Below are 19,788 nucleotides of genomic sequence, written 5' to 3'. Positions count from 1 at the left end.
CAAGGAATGTATCCCCTCTGCATTTGAAAACGCGCTTTGAGTTCCACATTGCAGTCCGAGCTGGCTGCAGTTGGGATGCCGTGGATCAGACCCACAAATGTGGACGCAGAATCGAGATTCAATTTTTCGCAAGGTGTTCAACTTGGACGGGATGGAGACCGCCACCCGTGAGTTCGCATACCAAATAACGACAGATGGGTATGCGGCTTCGGTGCTGCTGCGACGTCAGGTTCTCGACCTCGCAGACACCGTCCATGCAGACACGGAAACGGCCCCAAGGCGGAAGAAACGTATGAACAGCGCGGGAGCAGCCACCGACAAAGGACGTCTTTGACTTGGCATTTGCGAAGTTGCCCAGTGGATACGCTCCCGATTGGCATCGACCCTGGCATGAGAACCCTGTGCACTCCGGCGTGTGTCGGCCATCTTTCAACTCGCCGGCAGCGCAACCGACGCCGCAAGCGCAACAACAACGACAAGGACAAGCACAAGCGGCGGTGGAAGCGTAAGCGCAAGAATTGTCACGGCCAACGGATTGTGGAGATTAACACTAGAGAGTACTGCCATCTGGCCAAGTTGGACAAGCAACGCTTCTGGAGCCGCAATTTGAGAAAGCGTGAGACCAGGTATCCCACGAGCTGCTTGCAGCAATACCACCCTTCAAGACCGTCGACTACGATGTCTGCGTGGATCGCCTGCAGTGCTTTCTGCAGTCCTCGGGCTTCCTGCTATTGTTTCCGGCCCAACACTCGTTCCGCAAGTGGCGATTCCTAACGTACGGTATGAAGATGAAGGCTGGCCAAGCGTCTCGTACCGACTCGAAGCGTGCACGTTTGTGTTGCGTGTGGAGATTGGAGCTGCCACCGGGGAAATCCGCACGGGCGTTCAGGAAGGCACTTGAGCGGCGAGCTACGGTCCTGCCCATGGATGAATTTCGAACGAGTAAGCTGTGCCCCTGCTGCCACGAGCGCCTCCACCAAGCACGGCTGCTGACGAAGGTGAAGGACAACGACACCAAGTAGGACAGGTTCGTCTTGAAGGGGAACAGAAACGTTTGCGCTGTAAGAACAGTCGTTGCAAGGCCCACTTCTGGAACCGGGACGTCAACGCCGCAAGAAAATACATGAGATTACCAAGCACCTGCTCGTTCTTGGGCACGGAGCGGAGGGTTGCTTTCAGCAATGGCGGCAATAGACCTCTGCTGCTGGCTGCCAGTCGTGATTGCGACCATAGCCATAGAAAACCGGCAACATCTTGCGCATCGTGTGCGACGTTTTGTGGTCTTTGAAATTGTACACGCGTTGCCACTTACCGTCGACGTTGGCGTAGCGGTGCGAGATCTCGCAAGCTTGCGCTGCTTTCGAACCAACAACACAGCCATCAAGTTAGTCCAACCGTGCAAAGCGTCCGCGCTCAAGCAAAGATGCCTACCATTGCACGCGGCGCATAAATCGTAATCGCTGCAGATAGCGCAGTTAAATCGTGGTCCGGTGAAATCTGTTTCGCCACACGAATCGCAGATAAAGCCTAGATGACGACCGTCCATGATGTAGCGTAAGGTAGCAAGCGGATCCTCGTGGCACTTGCGGAACGCACTGCGCACGCGGAATTTTGGAATGTCCAGCTTCTCGGCCAGGTTTTCAACCAGTTCTAGCGTAGGCGGCGCCAAATCGGTAGGACTGAACAGTTGTCGTGCTTCTGCATAACGCTCGAGTAGCAGCTCGTACACGGGGCTCAGGGCACTCGCAGGTGGCACTCCGTGGAGACCTTGTGGTCTTACGCAGAATACCACAATATCCGCTTGCTGCAATCCAGCACTTTGAGCCGGCGCATGGTACGGGATCAATTCAGAGACAACAGTTGGGGCAATTTCTTCTCGGAACATTTCCAGCTGTGCACAGCTCCAACCTGTATGACGAGCAACTGCCTCGTACAGCACACTGGGCGCGAGTCGTCCGCTTTCAGACTTGCCTCGGATTGTCGTGCCGTCGGGACACAATGTTTCAAAAACACGGAACTTGCCGATATAGTCTAGCTGGTTGGCAGGAGCTGGCTGGAGAAGCTTTACAAACACATAGCCTTCAGGGGTCGCCAATAAATCCTTCGCAGTCGCTTGGGCACCAGGCGGTAGATCAAGCGGGAGATCATTCGTCACAGAATTGTTTTCAACGTATATCTGACAGAACGAATACGCGTCGATGTCAACTCCATCGCAGAGCAAGTGACCAAAAAGAGGTCGATCTTGCTGGGATTTGTCACAGGCGAGCAGTTTGCGTGGCCGCAGTGCCTGACCTGACACCACTGGCTGGTTAAAGCACCACACTCGCGTCTTGGCCATCGCTCCTTCTTCACTGTAGTCCCCGAGCACTTCAGGAAACCGGTCGTGTAGTGCGACGAGCAAGTCGCGTAGTGAGCAGCAGAAAGGCAGCTCCAATTCCGCCACGTTTGTAAAATCTACGAGTCCGAGTTGATGGTGTTCTCGAAGATCGTGCTCAAATATCACGCGAAATGTAATGGACATGAGTCGAACCTGAGCAGATACAGTGAGGATATCGGGTTCGGTTTGGCCCTCCGTGGAGTTGGTAAGAAAACCTTGCTGAGGATCACGCAGCGTCGATAGAGAACCAAGTGAGTGCACCCCCCAGTTGTTGAGGTGTCGGTGAAACTTGTTGTCCGTTAGACACGAGTGCCACTCGAGTCGACGTCTTGGATCTCGTGCGTTTTCCACCTGCAACGAGAACACAGCGCACGTGAGCCAGTCCGGTGCACGCCGCGATAAATCAGTCAGTACAAGGTACACGCTGAGTACACGGTCCTTGTACTGAGCCTCGTTTGGGTTTCCATTTGGGAACACCCATAGGCAAAAGCGATGCGCGCCAATGTTGAACGTGTCCGACACCACCTTGTCCACGCTTCTCATAGCTTCCACGTCCGTAAACTTGGGTATTTTCACGGACATTTCTGCTCTTTGTTCCATGCCGTGTTTTTCCTCATAGCAGCGTCTCCAACAGCCTCCATACAGCCTCACCAACTAAAAAAGTCACAGGTCACAAAAATATCAATATCTTAGTTCCAGCTCTCTCTGCTTGCACAAAGCTCTCAAAAGACAGCATTTCACCCGTACATCATAGTCCGGTGCCCCGGGTAGTTGTGGTAGCAGCTGCGTCCTCAGCGTCGGCCACCTTTTCAGGCAGATCCGCTTCCACACTTGTCGGTCGAACGTGAGCGTCCGGAAGGTTCTGCAGGTCGCGGCGCACGCCAGCAGTGACTGGCCGTCCAGCTGGGCCAGCGCCAGCGCCAGCAGCTCGTCCGGCAGCGTCTGGATGTCGCTGGAAAGGTCGTCCATGTCCACGTCGTCCAGATCCAGGCTCTCGCTGTCCGTCTCGCCCGCGGAGCCCTCGCTGACTCGGCACTGAAGCAGCCGCGGGTGCTGCGCGCGTCTGCTGCTCTTGCTGGAGACCGTTCGGGCACCACCGATCCACTGGCGCTTCTTGGGGCTGAGCGCGCGAGCCGATGCGACCATCGCAAAGACGCCGGATGAAGACGAATGAGATTCAAGTTTGGATCCAAGAAGAAGCACTTTGATGGAAAACTATGGAAACATATTGAAGTTGGTGTGGGAGCACATAGAAATGATGTTGGGAAGCTGGATCTTGGATAGCCACATTTAACGCACCGGCAAGTTCTGCCTGTGCGTCCCGGCGTACGAGACTTCATCTCCATCTATGATCCGTACGGATTGGCTATGGCCGTGTACGATGCGGGGAAGCAGATCGAAAGGTCCACCTCCATCGACCGCCTTAAATCCCGCAAGACTCGCGAGAGAAACAAGCGCTAGCGGCAGCGGACGAACAAGACCATATACGCTACGCACCCGAAGATCAAGCGTAGAGTGAAGAACTTGCATCAGAAGGTCGTTATCCCTCACCTACCACGATGTGTTGATGCCCGTGTACCGGGTGTCGGAGATAGTGCGACGCCGAAATCGCCCCGATGGACGTCCTCGTGGGATCACCAGGAAGACGGGCTGATTTGGTCGGCGTACAAGTTCAAAAAGATGCTGAAGAAGAAGATGGCCAGGATTGGTCACCGACTGATTGTGTGCACGGAGCCGTTCACTAGCAAGACCTGCTCGCTATGCGGGAGAATCAACTGCGTGTTAATGAGACAGAAGGACTTCAGCCTGAACACTTTAGGTGCCCGCACTGCGGCTACGTGTGCGACAGGGACACGAATGGTGCTCGACGTGCTCAGCAGGAGCGAGCTCTCCGGTGCTGGTTTCTGTAGGATATTGGTGCTTAGGCAGGAGGAAGTAGAATGTGAATTACCAGCGGACGGAGCGATGCCACCGCTCACGTCCTAGGTTACCTTGTGGTTGCTGCGGAGAGTTGCGACCTGTGCCAGTAGTCACGGCCTGTGTCAATAGTCGTGACTACCCACATGGGTCACTCACTGCCCAACGGCTGCCCGTTTCTCAAGCAGTGAGGCCTGCACCGTGGTGTTCCCGGGGAGCTCTCGATCTCACTAGGTCCCGAAAGGATTATCGTTAGGTATTCCGCATTTCTCCGCGTTCTGCCAGCATGCTGAGCCGGAACTTCCGCACGACGTACTACAAGACGCTGGGCGTGCCTGTGGTGCAGCACATTGTGGACGTGGACGCGTCGTTCGCGGCGCTGCTAGGCGAGAGAACGGTGAACGTGCCGCAGCTGCTCAAGTTGGCGCTGGAGTTGGGCATCGCGCCGCAGTACCGCGCGAGGATGTGGCTGCTGCTGGCGGGGGTGCTGCCGCCGTATCCGGGACTGTGGACGTTTGTGTTGAGGGAGCGCCACGCCATGTTTGAGGATGTGGTGGGCGCGGCGCAAGTCCTGCAGGCGAAAGACGTGAGCGAAGGAGACGAAGGGGGCGGCGTGTACTACGACTTCTCGGAGCTTCTTGTGAAGGATGAAGACGATGCAGAAGATGAAGTTGCAGGGAAGACGCCACGACCTCCTTCGCTGCAGGATTTGAAGAGGCTGGTGCACTTGCATCGAACATATTGGAGAGAGATCGCGGCGTGTGACGCGCCGTTGTTGTGCGGGATGGACGACCCGAACTTCTTGCTGGGCGTGGCTCGAGTGGTGTGTGAGGTGCTGACACAGGCACCGGAGCGGTTTTGGTGCTTCACGAGGTTGCTCGAGTTGTTTCATGATGGTCTGGAGCTTGTGGATCCGATGGTGACGGTGGACACGCTGTACAAAGCACAACTGGCGGACTTTGAAGCCGTGTTTCTCCGTACACTCGACGTGAAGCGACGTCGTCTGACTGCTGACGGGTCCATCTCAAGTATGCACGTGCTCAAGAGTGGCCATGATGAGGAGCATGGGCGACGACGGTAAAAATATCAAATAAGCTGCATGGTATTCAAAACAACCAATCCCTCATGGTCAGTTAAGCAAAACCTTCGACGTTCTCGTCCTCATCCGCACTATCGCTCTCTGCGACTTGCTGCTTGACAGCAGCCCTGCGTGAGCGACGTCGCCGCTTCGGTGGGGTCTTGAGTTTCAATTGTCGTTCCTTGGGTTTCTTCTCCGTTTCCAGATCGAAGTCCAGCTGCGCTTGGTCTTTGCGAGCTACGAGCCACGCAGTCATAAAAAGATTCCAGTTAATCTGGATAGGATCTTCCGCGTGAAAGAAATCGTCGACAGAAGGGAGCAGGAGTTTCTTGGGGGACCGCTCTCTCACCTCTACAGATTTATCTGCCGTAGAGTGTTTATACGTTGCGCACTTTTCGTTGTCCAGCTTGTAGTTGGCCTTCAGCGCAAGCTTCAGATGGAGCATCAGTGCCAGTGCGAAAGCAGTGCACCCGTTAGTCTCCAGAGCTGCCAGCTCGGAGCCGGTTAACGGAGATAGTGGGCGGTATTTGTCGATATCAACTTGTGAGAGGTTAGATTCGTCGTCCTCCAACTTGTCAGCCGCTACACCCGCCTTCGCAAACGTTTCCCTGAGATCGTCCAGCACAGGGCTAGCAAATAAAATAAAACGAAAACACCAACGGAGTGTGAGATACACGCACGCCCTAAAACTTGACAGGCTACTACATGTACGTACCCGAGACGAAGGCTCGCATAGCGGTTGATCAAATAAATAATGTACAGCGGCTCATTCTCCACCTCGTACGGTAGCGCGGCAATGATTTGTGCCAGGTAGCACAAATATTTCAGATTGCCCACGGTGATGCTGCTGTTGGCGGAGGCAGGTTTGTTCTGTGTCTTTAGAACGCTTCCCTGGTCAGTGAATTGATTCACGAGCGCCTGAAGGAAAACGAATCTCGTTGACTTAAGGCAAGTCGTGTACAATCGCCCGAAAAGACAAAATTCTTTGTTGTCTTTCTCGTCCTTCTTGGGCCTCGAAGCTGTAGCGGTGCCGAATACTCTCAGTTGAAACGAGTACGAGTCCCGGATGCCTTTGATAGACGGCGTGAGGAACTGGCTTGGGAACCTTTCATACACCGCCAGCAGCTGAGAAAACGCAGCATCTCGGACGCCCAACACGCCATCCGTCTCCAACGCCACCAAGTTCGGAATGCATTGCAGTGGATTCACTAAGCCTTGTGTTAGTAGTGCTCCAATGCACCCGACCGCCTCCTGTCGAATTTGCGCTACTTTATGCAGCGATAACAGCAATACATTTCCTAACTCCGCTTGCATAACGTTGCCAATCAACGAGGCGTCAGCTTCCTGGTCGCCTTGAACTTGCTGCTCTTTGCTTTTGGATCGATCCATCCTCTGCGTCGCCAGTCCATTTCCCAGTCGCTGCTCTTCGTAAAGTAACAGCTCCTTCATGCTTACAAGGCAATGCAACGTCAACTTGCCAGGTGCTGCAGTTAACAGAAACTTCAACAGTCCATCTTGCTGAGCCCGTAAAAACAGACGCGGTCGAATAGGGAACAAGAATCCCATGCCTTGAACAGCTTTACCGGCGCATGCATCATTGCCTGGCTTGCGAACATATTCTCTGTACCACTCATACAGCAACTCTGTGATCGCCCCAATCTTTAGCAGTTTCGCTTCATTTGTCAACTCCTTGTGACGGTCAATATCCGTCGCTCCCACTATTTTTCCCGCAGCAAACAGTGCTCGCTGAAGAACATAATTATCTTTCTCCGATAAAGTGGTAAGCGACTCCTTAAGTTTGTTCCGCATAATTAGGGAAAACTGCTCCAGCAATTTAAGGAGCAATACAGGAGCCATTTTCCTGGTTGAGGACAAAGTTGCTAGGCACTTGACACTCGGATCAACGACACTTGGGGGAGATCCCAGCACTAGGAGCCTCAAATCATCTTCAAGCTTACTAGCAAGAGATTGTGGGGGCCTCTTGACACTCAAAATGTGGTCAATCATTGACACCGCGAGCCTTTGGATCTTGAAATCGTCCTCTTTCAGGTAAACCCGAAGAGTCTCGATATGACAAGCCAAAATTTGAGGTTTTGCTTCACAAAAAGCAGTCAAAGCCTTCATGCACGATACAAACTGCAAGTGACCTTCTTCTATCGAAACACCCTGGAGCAGTTTACCTTCCTGGAGGTCCATGAGGCAGGCAACAAGTCCGCCGACAATTTTCTCGGAGCGATCTTGTGCAATTTCAGCTTCATTCTTACTCGATCGCGATACCTTTTTTCTCGTGCTGTCAGTACGTTCCTCCAGCAGCCGTTTCAACAATTCAACGAACCAGCTAAAGTTTGGCATGCCATGGATGACTTCAACGATAGTTGCGACAACTTCTGACGTATTATCCATCTTGGAGTCAATAATCTTTACCACACTAGAGGGAGCCACAGTAGGAGTTCGATACGCAGACCACGCTTCCTCGACTGAGTTGGCGATGTTCCCGCCTTCGGATACAAACTTCACATTTTCTTGCGATATTGGTGCAGCAACACCCTTCTCGTCACTTGTACTCGCAACAGCTGCCCATCCAGGTGGAAGATTGCTTCCATCACCAAACTCGCCGAGCGGGTTAGAAAGTCGGGAGAAAGCAAGCTCGGCACCGAACCAGACTTCTTGGAAAGTGTCAATGATGAAGTTCTTCACGCCTTGATCTTCAGCTGCATCTCCAATTCGCTCAACCAGGCACTTCATACAAGCGCTCTTGCGGCGGAGCTCTTGCTCCGAGATTGCATCACCAGACCGATTTTGCATTGATATCAACACTACCTTGAAGATCTTGCACACACTTTTGCGAACTTTAATACCTTTGTCTCTTAGCCTCTCTGCAAGTGCGTCGAAATATTTGTCGAACTGTTCATCAATGAAAATCACCACCGTTAGAATTAGAGATTGGGTGGATATTGGACATAACGAGCACGAGTCTTTCGTACCAGAAGGGGTTGCAGCAGAACGTAGGTCCCAATTAAATCCACGGCAGCTTCACGAACCGAAGGTTTTTCATCAGAGCAGCACATCTGAACGGCTGTCTGCACACCGACTTCGGCCATAAGCATGGGATCGACGTCGACAATTCCTCGCAAACACTTCATAACACGCGCTCTTAGCGTTGGGATTCCCTTGGTCAACAAAGCCATGACGTGCGCAAGCAAGCTGTCAAACAAGCCGCAAAATCCACGTTTTACTGCAAGATGCAAACTCGATTTCAACGCCAACTCATTCGTAGGAGCAGCCACCTTAAATATCGAGCCCACACCTCCATTTCTCATTTCCCACAAAGAATCCCATAATTTTCTCTCTCGTTCTCGATAAACTGACTCGGCACTGCCCCAATGTGTGTCCAACTCCGACATGAACTTCAAAAGAAGCAACTTCTTTGAATCACTCTGACCAAAGTTGTGTCGTTGAAGGTGCATCACCACGATATGCTTCAGCGCCATCTGCTGACACCATTGTATGCTAGCTCTCGGTAGGGCACTTCTGGACCGCGTTTTCTTCCCAATTATTGCTGTGCGCAGGGTACTCATATGCTCTTCAACGATCGCAACAGCATCACTGTCATCTTTCACACCACTATGGCCGACCTCTTTCTGGTATCGCTTGATTGAAGCGCACATCTTCCCGACCAAGTTAAGTGCAGCCAGGCTGTAATGTGAATCTGGGCTTTTACCTTCCTTGGAGATATTTGCGTGCAGGATACTTGCCAATGAGGAGCTCAACACTTCGAGGAGCTCTTCAGCGCCTACCCATTCCGGGCGCACAAACATTTCCAGGAGGTCTTCAACAAAGTTATCCAAGACCACGCGGTTGTCACGCTCTTCGGACCTTTTCCAGCATGCTGCGAGCAGCTTCCCAACAAACGACTGCGCGCTCTTTCGTGTTTCGTCCAATACGGCCGCCACGGTACCATTTTGCTGCTGAGATTTTTCGTCAGTGACAGTATCTGGTGTCGACGAAGGTTCTATTGAATCGTTCAACAATTCAACGTCAGCTTCCGCTGTCCCAACTTTGACAGCTGGCGCGCAAGACTGAATCATGGACACCGCTACTGTTGATATTTGCTGCACCATTTCGACTGAGTTAAGTAACTTCATTGTTCGCAGCGTACGCTTGGTAGTAGGTAGCTTTACCATGACTCCAACTATATCGGCAAGAAGTGAGTCTCGGTGAGTCGGATACTGCAGGAAGATGTTTCGAAGCACTACAAGACCACTTTGTTGTAACGACGTAGCATATGTGCTGTACTCCAGAGTAAACAACTCAACCATCGAAGAAGACAGAGGTAATAACCACCGGTCAGCAAGTTTCACACCTAGCACAAGTGTTGCGAGGTGATCCATGAGCTCACACACGACGTGAGTAACCCCGCTAACAGCCTCACGAATGTTTTTGTTGGTACGCAGATTTACACGAGAAGAGCTCGATGTTTTGCCACCCGTTGACCGGCTCTGATACTTTTCATTTCCCACTCTTGCCGATGCAGTTGTTGCAAATGTGGTATCAATGCATGGAAGTAGCAGCCGACGAATAATGTGATGCAAGAGCAAAAAACAGTTGTTAATAGTCTCCTCGGAAAGAATTCGGCGGTCAATCTGTGGTGTTGTCATCACAATCAGCTCACAAATGGCGACATCGAGTGATGCTATGAGACGTTGAACTAGTCCGCCGTTTGGCTTACAGAGATGGGACATTTTCTCTTCATTGCTCGGCATCATGGCGGCAAGTACATCCAACGTCAAACCCAGTTGCACCTGCGTATCAAATGCGCTCATCAACGAGATCAGCAGCTCTGGCTCCAACTTATTAATCCAATCATTATTTTCCATGGCTTTCAGTGACTGCAGCAGCAACTTCACTTCATCTGACGAGAACACATCCTGGTCACCCAGTTCAAAATCTTCCTGCTGTTGGCGATACATGGCCACATCAACCAATTTCACCAGTAGCTCAGCATACTTCTCCACACTGTAAGCAGTAATCTCCGCTTGAGTAGGAAGTGCTGGGGTCTCTGCTTTGTCTTCCACCTCCACATCCACATCGTGCTCGGCATTCAATTCATCCAAACAATTTTGCAGCTCGCCACCTTCATCGTGCATCGAGCTCATATCATCTGTAGTGTTTCTAACTGACTGCCTCTTACACGGTTGTTCGTACTCCGTCTCATTCTGCAGCTCCAGACGTCTCTTCAACTTGTTCGACGGTGATGCTTTCAGACCACGCGCAGACTCAGCTACATGTAGCAGCGTCCAAACACATTCACCGTTAGGTCCGCATTAGCAGTAATTGTACTACTATACACAGCTCTTGATTCTCGACAAACCATTGAAGCATCCCGTCTGCACCACCGCCTGCGCCCACTTGGGCATCGAATTTAGCACATCTGCGTCGATTTCCGTCGTCTCACCCACAGTACTGCAATATTCATCGCCAATTCACAACAAATGCCACGTTAATGCATATTATTTACTATACATACTGAAGTTTTTACTGTTCGTACCTGAGTCTGCCGGCGTTGGCAGTGCGGATAAGCGTCGCCATCCGCTGCGGGTTGAAGGTCTCGGCGCCTGCCACGGGCTCCGCAGCCATAGGATGCACCATCTCGCGCGCATCGGCCGCCACTACGTCCTCCGTGTCCACGTACAGTGGGAAGAGAAACAGCCCACCCTGCATCGTCCTCGGCGAGAGCACACCCTTCTCTGCTTGTTAATGCGGAATGTGAGTGATTGTTTCCTTTGGTAGAAATGTGGTGTATGGTACACCACGTATCTGCTGTCATTTAGAAACGACCTAACCTGCACTTGACGATGGATAAGGCCATTAGACTTAAACTGCAACAATTGCAGTCTTACTCGACTTTCTGGCGCGGCCTGTGCGCCGGACGCATTTTCCTCTCACCAGACGAGAGAACTCCTGAGCGGAATATGGCGCATAAGATGCGGACCTGTTGTCGTCGTGAGCAACGTAAAGTACATGTGCGTTAGCACCAAAGATCACATGAGGCAGAAGCATGAATATATATATAAAGAGCATCGCTCACAATGTTCCAGACCCAGATGCAGTGCAGAAGCAGCTTGATCGTAGGCAATGGAAGCACTTCTCCGGCTCCAGCGAGCCGCTTGACCGGCACGAGAACGTCTCCGTACAGCACTAGGGCTGACACAAACAGCACTAAGCGGATAAACTGTGCCAAAGTCCGAGTCAGCCGCATTTTCAACGTGATATGCTTTAAAACCTCAACGTACCAGCGCAGTACTGCGGAAATACACCAAGAGAGTTGCGGCTGTTGCTCCCAAGCGCACCGCCTCCGGTTTATCGTAGTCTAGAGTGCAAGTCACCCCCAGTAGCGCGACCAACCCCTGCATCGAAGCTGTTAGAACCGGCAACAACCAGGCGATCCCACCAGTGCGCAGCGCAGAACCCTACCAGTTGGATATAGATCGCGACGTCAGTTGCTCGGGAACGACCAGCAGTCGATGCTGGTCCCCACAGCGTACGGTCCAAGTCAGTGTGGTGAAGCACTACCATTAAGCTGAGAGCTGAGCAATTTCTCAGCTGCCCAGTAAGACACTCTATATAAGGAATGTAAACCCTCTTTACAAGAGGCTTTCTACTACTATTAGCCAGTGCTGGCAACACGAAGCACGGTGTTGCTCAACTTCTACATACGGACTCGATGTATCATCCTCTTTCAGTCAGTCATGCGAGCTAAAACCAGCAGTCGACACCTCCATCAATACTAAACTTGAGAAAGTCGTACAAAAGCACGTTGGTTAGAGTGTTTTGCAGCTCGTCGGTGTCCATTTGCGCGAGTGAGCAGTACACTCAGTTCGGGAGATATGACATGGCACCGAAGTAACCTCACAATAGCATAATGCACGAGTATGAAAAAGTACGAGGACAATACCCATAATAGGCGATGGCTTCGATTAGGCTCCAAGTATCATCCGCTCTGCCCAGAACAGGTGATCGAGCTCTCGCCTTATGAACTATCAGTAAATAGCTCAGAATCCAAACGAAGTCGTGTTCGAGCAAGGTGATGCAAAACATCTATCGACAGTAGCAAACTCAACAACCATTGTCCTTCAAGTGTAACGCTTGGATTTTACAGCTTTCACGATCCGGATAAATGTTCTCTGGATTTTTACTCATCCTCTACTTTTATCCGGACAAAAGAGATCTTCAAACTGAGATCTTCACTTTCCAAGCAGCCACGAACCCGTCAAGTCTCGCTGCCCCACCATCGCAATGTCGAACGAGCTCTTCCCATCAGCGCACTCCAATACTCCATGCTCCTCCGCGCCGCCTCCGCCGCCACTTTTCCGGTCTACGGGGGACCTGGAGAAGTTGATTTCGCCGCATTTCGTGGCCCCGGAGGCGCGGCTGAAGCCCATTCCGACCAACGAGTGGTGGGGCAACTTGCTGGCGTGGGACGGGAAGCGGGAGAGCGACGCCGTGTTCGCGGGGCCGTACACGTACAAGGTGGTGCAGGGCCAGGCTGGAGCCATTGGTAGCGGCCTCTCGGTCAGCTACTTGCTGCAGTACCGCACGGACGGCCCCATCAACGACAATGGAGCTCCTCGCTTCTACTTCTACCCGCCGACTATCAAGAACTGGATCTTCTCTGCTGTGGAACTGGCGGAGCAATCGGGTACAGCCCCTCTTAGTATCCAAGATTGGGACGATATGGGGGTGCGTCTCGCCATGGCAGGCATGAACATGTACTTGGCCTTGGGCACCGCCTTCACGACGGTGGAGTATCAGGACATGCAGGTGCAACTTGGCACCGATCATTGCATTGTCGCTATCGATGGAGCCCCGGCTAGAGAGGGGCACCAGGTGAACGGAATCAGTTTTGTAGTCTCACTGAATAACGGACAACAGTGGGTGCTCTACTTCTTTTCGAACGCTGGGGGCAACACCTCGCTGGTGTTCAAGGACAACAAGCTCACGACTACGTCGAAGTTCACGGGAGTCGTGCAGGCGGCGTTTGTGTCGACAAGTGCCGTGCAACCTGCGGTGCCGCAGGACGACCACAAGATCCTGCAACTTTACCATGCAAGTGCAGGGGTCTACCCGAGAGGAGTCTCCGTCCAGACGTTCGATTCTGAGTCGTTTGCTTTCAACTGGCAACTTGTGAGAGCCGCAGGCAGCAACCCGGGTGCACGGTTCCTGCACTTTGCACTCACACACCTTCAGGCGATGCTGGATCCGTCTACTGCTGAAGCTAAGCACGAGCTTACACTGCACTCGCATACTCATGGACCCCTGTTTGCGTACGCGTTGGTATCTCCGCCAGATTCTAATCCAACGTGGCTGTGCCACGTGCTGCAGGCTGAAAGCAAGGGCATCGAGACGTGCACTGCATTTTACCCACCTCATGCCGGCTCGATCACGCGTGAGGTGGTGGAGAAGCTGAACTTGTGCCGAGTCGTCACAGATGAAATTCATGGGGATTGGTCTTTGCCTCGTGAAGGCAGCTACTACTTCAAGGGCAAGGCGCTGCAGAAGTTTGGCTCCATGTGTCTTGTTGCGCAGCAGCTTGCTGACACAACCAACCCAGAAATGAGGGAAGTGGCTCAACATGGCATTTCCAAGCTGCAGAAGTTGTTGGCGGACTTTGTGAACAATCAATCAGCGTTCCCACTTGTCTACGACACAGTGTACAAGGGAATTATTTCCAGCGAAGCCATGGCTAAGAACGACATGAATGTCGATTTCGGCAACAGTGTGTACAACGATCACCACTATCACTACGGCTACATTGTGGCCGCGGCCGCCATGGCCCTCTACTTGGATGCGACGTGGCGTCATTCAGCCGATGCTGTCAAGGTGCGCACATTCATTGACACGCTGATCCGGGACGTTGCTACCTCGTCGCCTGCCGGAAGTGACCCGTACTTCCCGCGCTACCGCTACTTCAACTGGTGGCTAGGTCACTCGTACTCACACGGTGTGACTCCAATGGCCGATGGCAAGGACGAAGAGTCAACGTCGGAAGAGGTTAACATTCTCTACGGCATTGCACTGTACGGTCAAGTGACGGAGAATACCGAGCAGGAAGCGCTGGCAAAGCTGATACTGAAGGTCTATGTGCGTGCGGTGAACACATACTTCTTGTTGCAAAATACTGGACCTAAAATCCATCCGGCGGGCTTTTCAAAGAACAAGGTGACGGGTGTTTTCTTCGATAACAAGTGCGACTACGCAACGTGGTTCAGCCCCAACAAGGAGTGCATTCACGGCATCCAAATGATTCCTGTTTCGCCGATTCTCGAAGTCTCTCGAGCACCGAGCTTCGTGCGCGAAGAATGGGACGAAGTGCTCAGCAAACTGCCGATCGTACACGACTGGAAGGCGAATCAATCTGGCTGGACCTCGCTGCTATTTGCAAATTACAGCGTTCTTGATCGAACCAAGGCTTTGGAGGTGCTATCCCAGTGCCCGATGGACGATGGACTCAGCCGTGCTTGGGCCCTGTACTACGCAGCCACCCGGCCGTCACCCCCCTGCTACTAGCAGGCTGCTAGTCGAACCTCGCACGCAGCTAACCCAGTCAAATAAGTCTCGTGTTTCGACCCCCCATTCCATTAGCCACAAATCGCATCTCTATCTGTTCATCAAAACTGTTGCACCTCTTGTGGTTTGCCTCTGCTCATCATGAAGAAGTCATCGCTTGTAGCAGGGATTGAGCCAAGTTGCTTACAGCAGGCGACACTTGTCGGTCACGTAGCGAAATTAAACAACTGCAAGCCGTGAACGGGTTAGACGATGCAATAAATATGTAATCAGCTGAGCTCGTACCTGTCGATGAGACGTTGAAGCTCTGCTGGGGGCAGTGCTCCAATAAAGGCAGGTAGTTTTCCGACGAGGGCCCCCACCACCTTTAGTCCGCTCATTGCAACGGACTCACTTTGGGTGACCTCAAGACGAGCTGCAGCTATCTCGAAACAGATGCGAACAAGCTGCAGATCGGCGTTGTTTTCCATGGAGAGCAATTCGCTGGCCTTATACAAAAATGCAAAGATGACCTGTAGCAGTAGACACCGCATGAATGAAGATCAGGCGAAAAAACTCAAATGACTTTGGGGGTAATACAGCCGTACCTGCAGCCCGCCAGCAACCACACCGTCTTCTGAGCAATGTTCGATGGCTAGCGCTACGCGCGAAATGAGTCTCTGTGCTTTCCAGCTAGCGAGCATATTGTTATCGGATCGGGAGATGGCACTACCAAAGCAAGCAATAAGTTAGTAGCCCACACGGATAAATCGATGATCATGAGACTGCAATTAAAGTGTACCTGAGTAGAACGTTACAGCAACAAACGCGGAGTTGGAGAGGTAGATCACCATGTCGAATTTCACTCCATACGCTAACGAAAAGCGTTTGCACGCGCGAGCCAAGCGTCTTGTGGTCGTCGTCCGTAACGTGGGGTTCATCCTTCGTGCCCCCGAAAATCCAAACTACGAGAAGGTTCAAAAGTGACGAGCCATCCGCTGTAGGCAATTTCGTACTGTCTTGCTCGCATTCATCTTCAGTAAGTCTGGTGAGAATTGACGCGATGCAATCAATGCACCCGCGCTGGAGATCAATGAGCAGTGATTCATCCATTGCGAAGCTTGAACCCGGAGCACACGGGATCCCCAGGATTTTGACCAGCACGACAAGTGCTTTCGAAGTGATATCTCCGTTATACATGTCCTCTGAAAACACCCGATTCAGGTAGTAGACCATTAGCTTGGCCGTCACTAGCCCACATACATCCGGAACGATTTCTTCACTAACGATCAGGGAACTATTTTGCTCGTGGTGAGGTGTTGCCTCCCGCAGGAAAGCAATCAGATACGCGAACGCGAAGGGTAACACAAGAGGCGGAGGGAATTTAGCTAGTCCCTCCGTAGCGAGCATCTTTACCTCCTTGAATTCCAGTGGATCCACAACGGAGAAGGCTAGGATGTGAAACAAACGTTCGTTTGTGACATCTCCATCGCTTTCTGGGGCTGTCGCTGGATCATTATATCGCTGATGGTCGATATACTCGTTCAGGTGGTCTAAATCTTCGCGCCCACACTGTATCACACAACCACATCAAGTTAATATCAACCTGGGAAAACAGCGTACAGGAGAAGTTGCTCACCGCCAGCGTCGTAGCACAGTTATATCCAAATATCTGTCGCGGAAGCATACGTAGCACCAAAAACGGGGCCAACCGAGAAAACAATAGCCCCTCCGTAGCTTTAGCAGCCGAGGAGGATGTGTCGTCAAGTAGGTCTTCACTTAAACGCTGCAAATTCTGCAGCATCAAGTTTCAAACACATCGATTAGAATTGGGTACAGCTATTTAGTGCTTGCGGCATCGCTCGAAGTTTACCATCATGTGAGCGGTAAGCTGCTTTCCCATCGTCTGAAATACAGCTTCGTCCACCCAACCACACGCCACAAATTGCCGTAGCATCCGGAAAAGTAGCGTATCACGAGGAGAGCCAAAGATTTTGCGAAGGAGAACGCTTAAGACCTTGCTGCGGGCATTTGCGAACTGAACGTACTTGTTCCACCTGCGCAGCCACACATAGAGCAGCGGTATATTTTAAAAGAGGAACACGGCATCGGATCAATACAGCGATGCTCCTACGTACCCGTTTGGACCAAAGCACAGCAAGAGTAACTTTTCTTGTAGCTCTTCTAGCCCATTGTTATCTTTGGTGTTCCCTTTTAGTAAGAAATCGTATTCGTTCCAATAACGGGGAGATCCAGGGGCTTCCGACGAGACCTTCGATGTCTGAAGGCCCCCAGACTGACAAGCATCAACGAACCATGTCACCCTGGTTTCCAGCGAATATTGCGACGATGTCGCGAAAAAATACCCAAGCACCGATGTCACTATGAGGTTTTCAGTGTCGTGAACACCAGCTGCACACAATCCCGCAATACATGACATAGGGTCCAGCGACGGTAAGCAAGAAAGTGCCTAGAGACAAGTAATATGTTAGTCTCCATTTTAAAGAGGAACATGTGCACCACACGATGCAGATAGTCTTACCAATCGCCGAACATGATCATTTTCGTTGTCAATGAGACCTAACAGTACCGGTGTAAGCTGGCGCCTGTTCATACAGGAATACGGCGGTGAAATCTTCGTTAGCTTCATTATGAGCACAGGGACCATTAATGTTGTCAGCAAGACTCCTACCGCCAGTGTCGATAGAGCGGCACTTGAGTGTCTGCACCGTCCAGTTGGTAAATGAATGTGCGCACGAGAGAAATGATTTTCTACACAACAGACAAAGTGCACAGCAAAGCAAACATATTGTTAGCATTGCAAAAAATTGCATCAAAACATTTAGGGAACAACAATGTGCTCACCCGAATTCTTCGAATGTGAAAATCTTGCAGGTTCACTACGATCTCCGTGATGAACAGTTCTCTCGATATGATGAAATCTGCCACAAACAACTCGAGTTCCGTTTGATCTTGTGATCCATTTGCAGTGAACCCTGAGTGAACAGGAACTGCCAATTCGTTGTCGCAAAGACGAAGTAACTGCGAAAGAAGCTCTTGTTCGTCGTCGTGCGTGGCTAAAAGACCGAATGCATCACTGGGCAAAAGTACACTTCGCAGAACTTTGAGGATGAAACAAACTGCTGCTTCATCACCTTTCTTGATTGCTGTAGCCATCCCTCTGACGAAAATGAAAACGAAGTACTGTTTCGTTTCGGTTGATAAGCTCTTGAATGCTTGCGAGCATCCTTTGACACCACCAATAGAGTCCAGCAATATGCAGATGTAGCGAAGTTGGGCATACAGCACTTCACGATTGGTTGTGTCGCGATCAGTATTTGGTTTGATGTCCAAAACGCTCAAAATCCACCTCTTCAGAGCTCGAGATAGAACTTCGGACGGCTGATTGTTTTGAATTTGAGACGATGCTTCACTACGCGTACACAGCAGTGAGGCGGTTGCCTCCCAGTGCCAGCACATCATATCCAGCACCACTACCTCATTTAAATCTGATCCAGTTGCGGCCTCCCCATGCTTGGATAATAAAAGCGCATCGCACGCTGTAGCGTACCATTGGAGGTGCTGGAGTGCATAGCTGAGGAACTCACGTCGTGTTGAGTCTAGATGCCACTGCCGTAACACGGTTAGGAAAAACCGCACGCCTGTCACCATTTTGTGCATCAACTCCTTGCTGGCATAACTTCTCTTTGTTGCTTCGTCCGACATCAAATAAATCGCAGCAATGTCTCCACACAGTAGCGCAAGTGCTTCCAGGGCAATCAACGCAAGTTTGGACAGCTTCACACGCTGCGAATCAGCAACACGACGTACTCCTCGCTCAATAATACCACGCAGAGCATCCATGTACGCTTCAGCTCGATCACCCAGCAGAAACGGGCATTCGCTTCCAGAAACAACAGTCATCATCTTCCGACGACGTCGTTGTAGCAACTCGAAAAGTGCAAGACAAGCAGCCAGCTGATTCTGCTTCTCGGCTATCGGCTGGATCCAATCCAACAGAAGCTCCCGCACAAAGTCATGACTCAAACTCGCAACGGCGCACTCACGATTCACCATCCAGTTCAGCAAAACATGCAGTTTTTCCGCCTGCGGGCCCCAAATGCAGCAGTTGGTACGAGACGCCGTGCAATCTCGCGTCGCCTGCATAATTGCGGCTGCAGCTACAGCACACACCAAGTTTCGGTTCTGCGCAGTTGTCCCAACCTCATTTCCAACTTCATAAGCGTCCGCAACCGTCGACTGCAATGTACCACCAACCAACAATGAGTCAATTTCTACCATTTACAGCTTCTCACAACAGTTAAAACGCACCAAAGCAGCTTGCAACCGTGCAATCCGCTTGTGGTCCGACAGCGACAGCACTCGACCCTGCACAGTCAATTTCTCCAATGAGTGAGGCCACCCGCACCACTATCAGCACTACAGTGCATTGTTCAGCCCTAATTGACACCTCTCCAGTGCGTTCCAGCACGTCAACGTCGTCACTGCCACTGGGTTTGAGTAAGGACTCAGATCTGATTCCATTCTTCACCCGGTCCAGACTTGTGATTGCCGCCTCCATCTACGCATCCACAAGGATTAACTTGCACGATTATAATAGATAAAGGGGAGAGTATAAATTTACTGTAGACATACGTGGAAGAGCTCACAGTCCTGTAGCACTCGCAGCAGCCGCCCCGCGCTGTCGCGATCGCGAGTTCCGGCCGCCATTTTTTTCGTCTTGTCAATTCAGTCACGGTACACTAATCCAGTGTGGTGCACAAAAATATACATATGGCTACAGCTGTGAAGAAGGGACGGCTACAGTTGAAGCAGCAAAGGATACAGTTGAAAGACACTGGTTGAGCCA

At 51.5% G+C, this 19,788-nt stretch overlaps 7 protein-coding genes across 8 annotated transcripts; 2 read left to right on the top strand and 5 right to left on the bottom strand.

Moving 5' to 3' along the window:
* Positions 1-1,175: 1,175 nt before the first annotated feature.
* KRP23_6267 (Ubiquitin C-terminal hydrolase 12) lies at positions 1,176-3,523 on the bottom strand (the record flags this gene model as incomplete). Of its 2 annotated transcripts, none has more annotated exons than XM_067891438.1 (3): positions 1,176-1,357; positions 1,432-3,031; positions 3,125-3,523. In XM_067891438.1, 3 exons carry the CDS (start codon positions 3,521-3,523, stop codon positions 1,176-1,178), a joined length of 2,181 nt encoding a protein of 726 aa, XP_067745794.1. The 2 variants fall into 2 exon arrangements, with proteins under 2 accessions (XP_067745794.1, XP_067745793.1); XM_067891437.1 differs by having other exon boundaries at positions 1,176-1,354.
* Positions 3,524-4,580: 1,057 nt separating this feature from the next.
* On the top strand, positions 4,581-5,375 carry KRP23_6266 (TBC1 domain family member 7; the record flags this gene model as incomplete). The annotated part of the gene is made up of 1 exon (XM_067891436.1): positions 4,581-5,375. One exon carries the CDS (start codon positions 4,581-4,583, stop codon positions 5,373-5,375), a length of 795 nt encoding a protein of 264 aa, XP_067745792.1.
* Positions 5,376-5,427: 52 nt separating this feature from the next.
* KRP23_6265 (Sister chromatid cohesion protein SCC2) lies at positions 5,428-8,479 on the bottom strand (the record flags this gene model as incomplete). The annotated part of the gene is made up of 3 exons (XM_067891435.1): positions 5,428-6,001; positions 6,088-8,276; positions 8,357-8,479. 3 exons carry the CDS (start codon positions 8,477-8,479, stop codon positions 5,428-5,430), a joined length of 2,886 nt encoding a protein of 961 aa, XP_067745791.1.
* Positions 8,480-10,010: 1,531 nt separating this feature from the next.
* KRP23_6264 (uncharacterized protein) lies at positions 10,011-11,093 on the bottom strand (the record flags this gene model as incomplete). The annotated part of the gene is made up of 4 exons (XM_067891434.1): positions 10,011-10,015; positions 10,102-10,653; positions 10,744-10,835; positions 10,921-11,093. The coding sequence occupies 4 exons, from the start codon at positions 11,091-11,093 to the stop codon at positions 10,011-10,013; spliced, it is 822 nt and encodes a 273-aa protein (XP_067745790.1).
* A 175-nt stretch (positions 11,094-11,268) lies between these two features.
* KRP23_6263 (uncharacterized protein) lies at positions 11,269-11,948 on the bottom strand (the record flags this gene model as incomplete). Its single annotated transcript, XM_067891433.1, has 4 exons — positions 11,269-11,364; positions 11,461-11,604; positions 11,666-11,779; positions 11,847-11,948. The coding sequence occupies 4 exons, from the start codon at positions 11,946-11,948 to the stop codon at positions 11,269-11,271; spliced, it is 456 nt and encodes a 151-aa protein (XP_067745789.1).
* A 720-nt stretch (positions 11,949-12,668) lies between these two features.
* Positions 12,669-14,939, top strand: KRP23_6262 (Ascus wall endo-1,3(4)-beta-glucanase; the record flags this gene model as incomplete). Its single annotated transcript, XM_067891432.1, has 1 exon — positions 12,669-14,939. The coding sequence occupies one exon, from the start codon at positions 12,669-12,671 to the stop codon at positions 14,937-14,939; it is 2,271 nt and encodes a 756-aa protein (XP_067745788.1).
* A 139-nt stretch (positions 14,940-15,078) lies between these two features.
* On the bottom strand, positions 15,079-19,649 carry KRP23_6261 (uncharacterized protein; the record flags this gene model as incomplete). Its single annotated transcript, XM_067891431.1, has 15 exons — positions 15,079-15,166; positions 15,225-15,451; positions 15,527-15,647; positions 15,721-16,490; positions 16,558-16,713; positions 16,792-16,975; positions 17,057-17,214; positions 17,293-17,388; positions 17,461-17,524; positions 17,611-17,690; positions 17,784-17,860; positions 18,527-19,178; positions 19,251-19,307; positions 19,390-19,500; positions 19,575-19,649. The coding sequence occupies 15 exons, from the start codon at positions 19,647-19,649 to the stop codon at positions 15,079-15,081; spliced, it is 2,916 nt and encodes a 971-aa protein (XP_067745787.1).
* Positions 19,650-19,788: the final 139 nt, after the last annotated feature.

The sequence above is a fragment of the Phytophthora ramorum genome (genome assembly GCF_020800215.1).
Source record: "Phytophthora ramorum isolate Pr-102 chromosome Unknown Phyram_PR-102_s0005, whole genome shotgun sequence".
NCBI lineage: Eukaryota > Oomycota > Peronosporomycetes > Peronosporales > Peronosporaceae > Phytophthora > Phytophthora ramorum.
The sequence above is the reverse complement of the archived record's forward strand: the minus strand, read 5'-3'. Positions and strand labels throughout refer to the sequence as shown.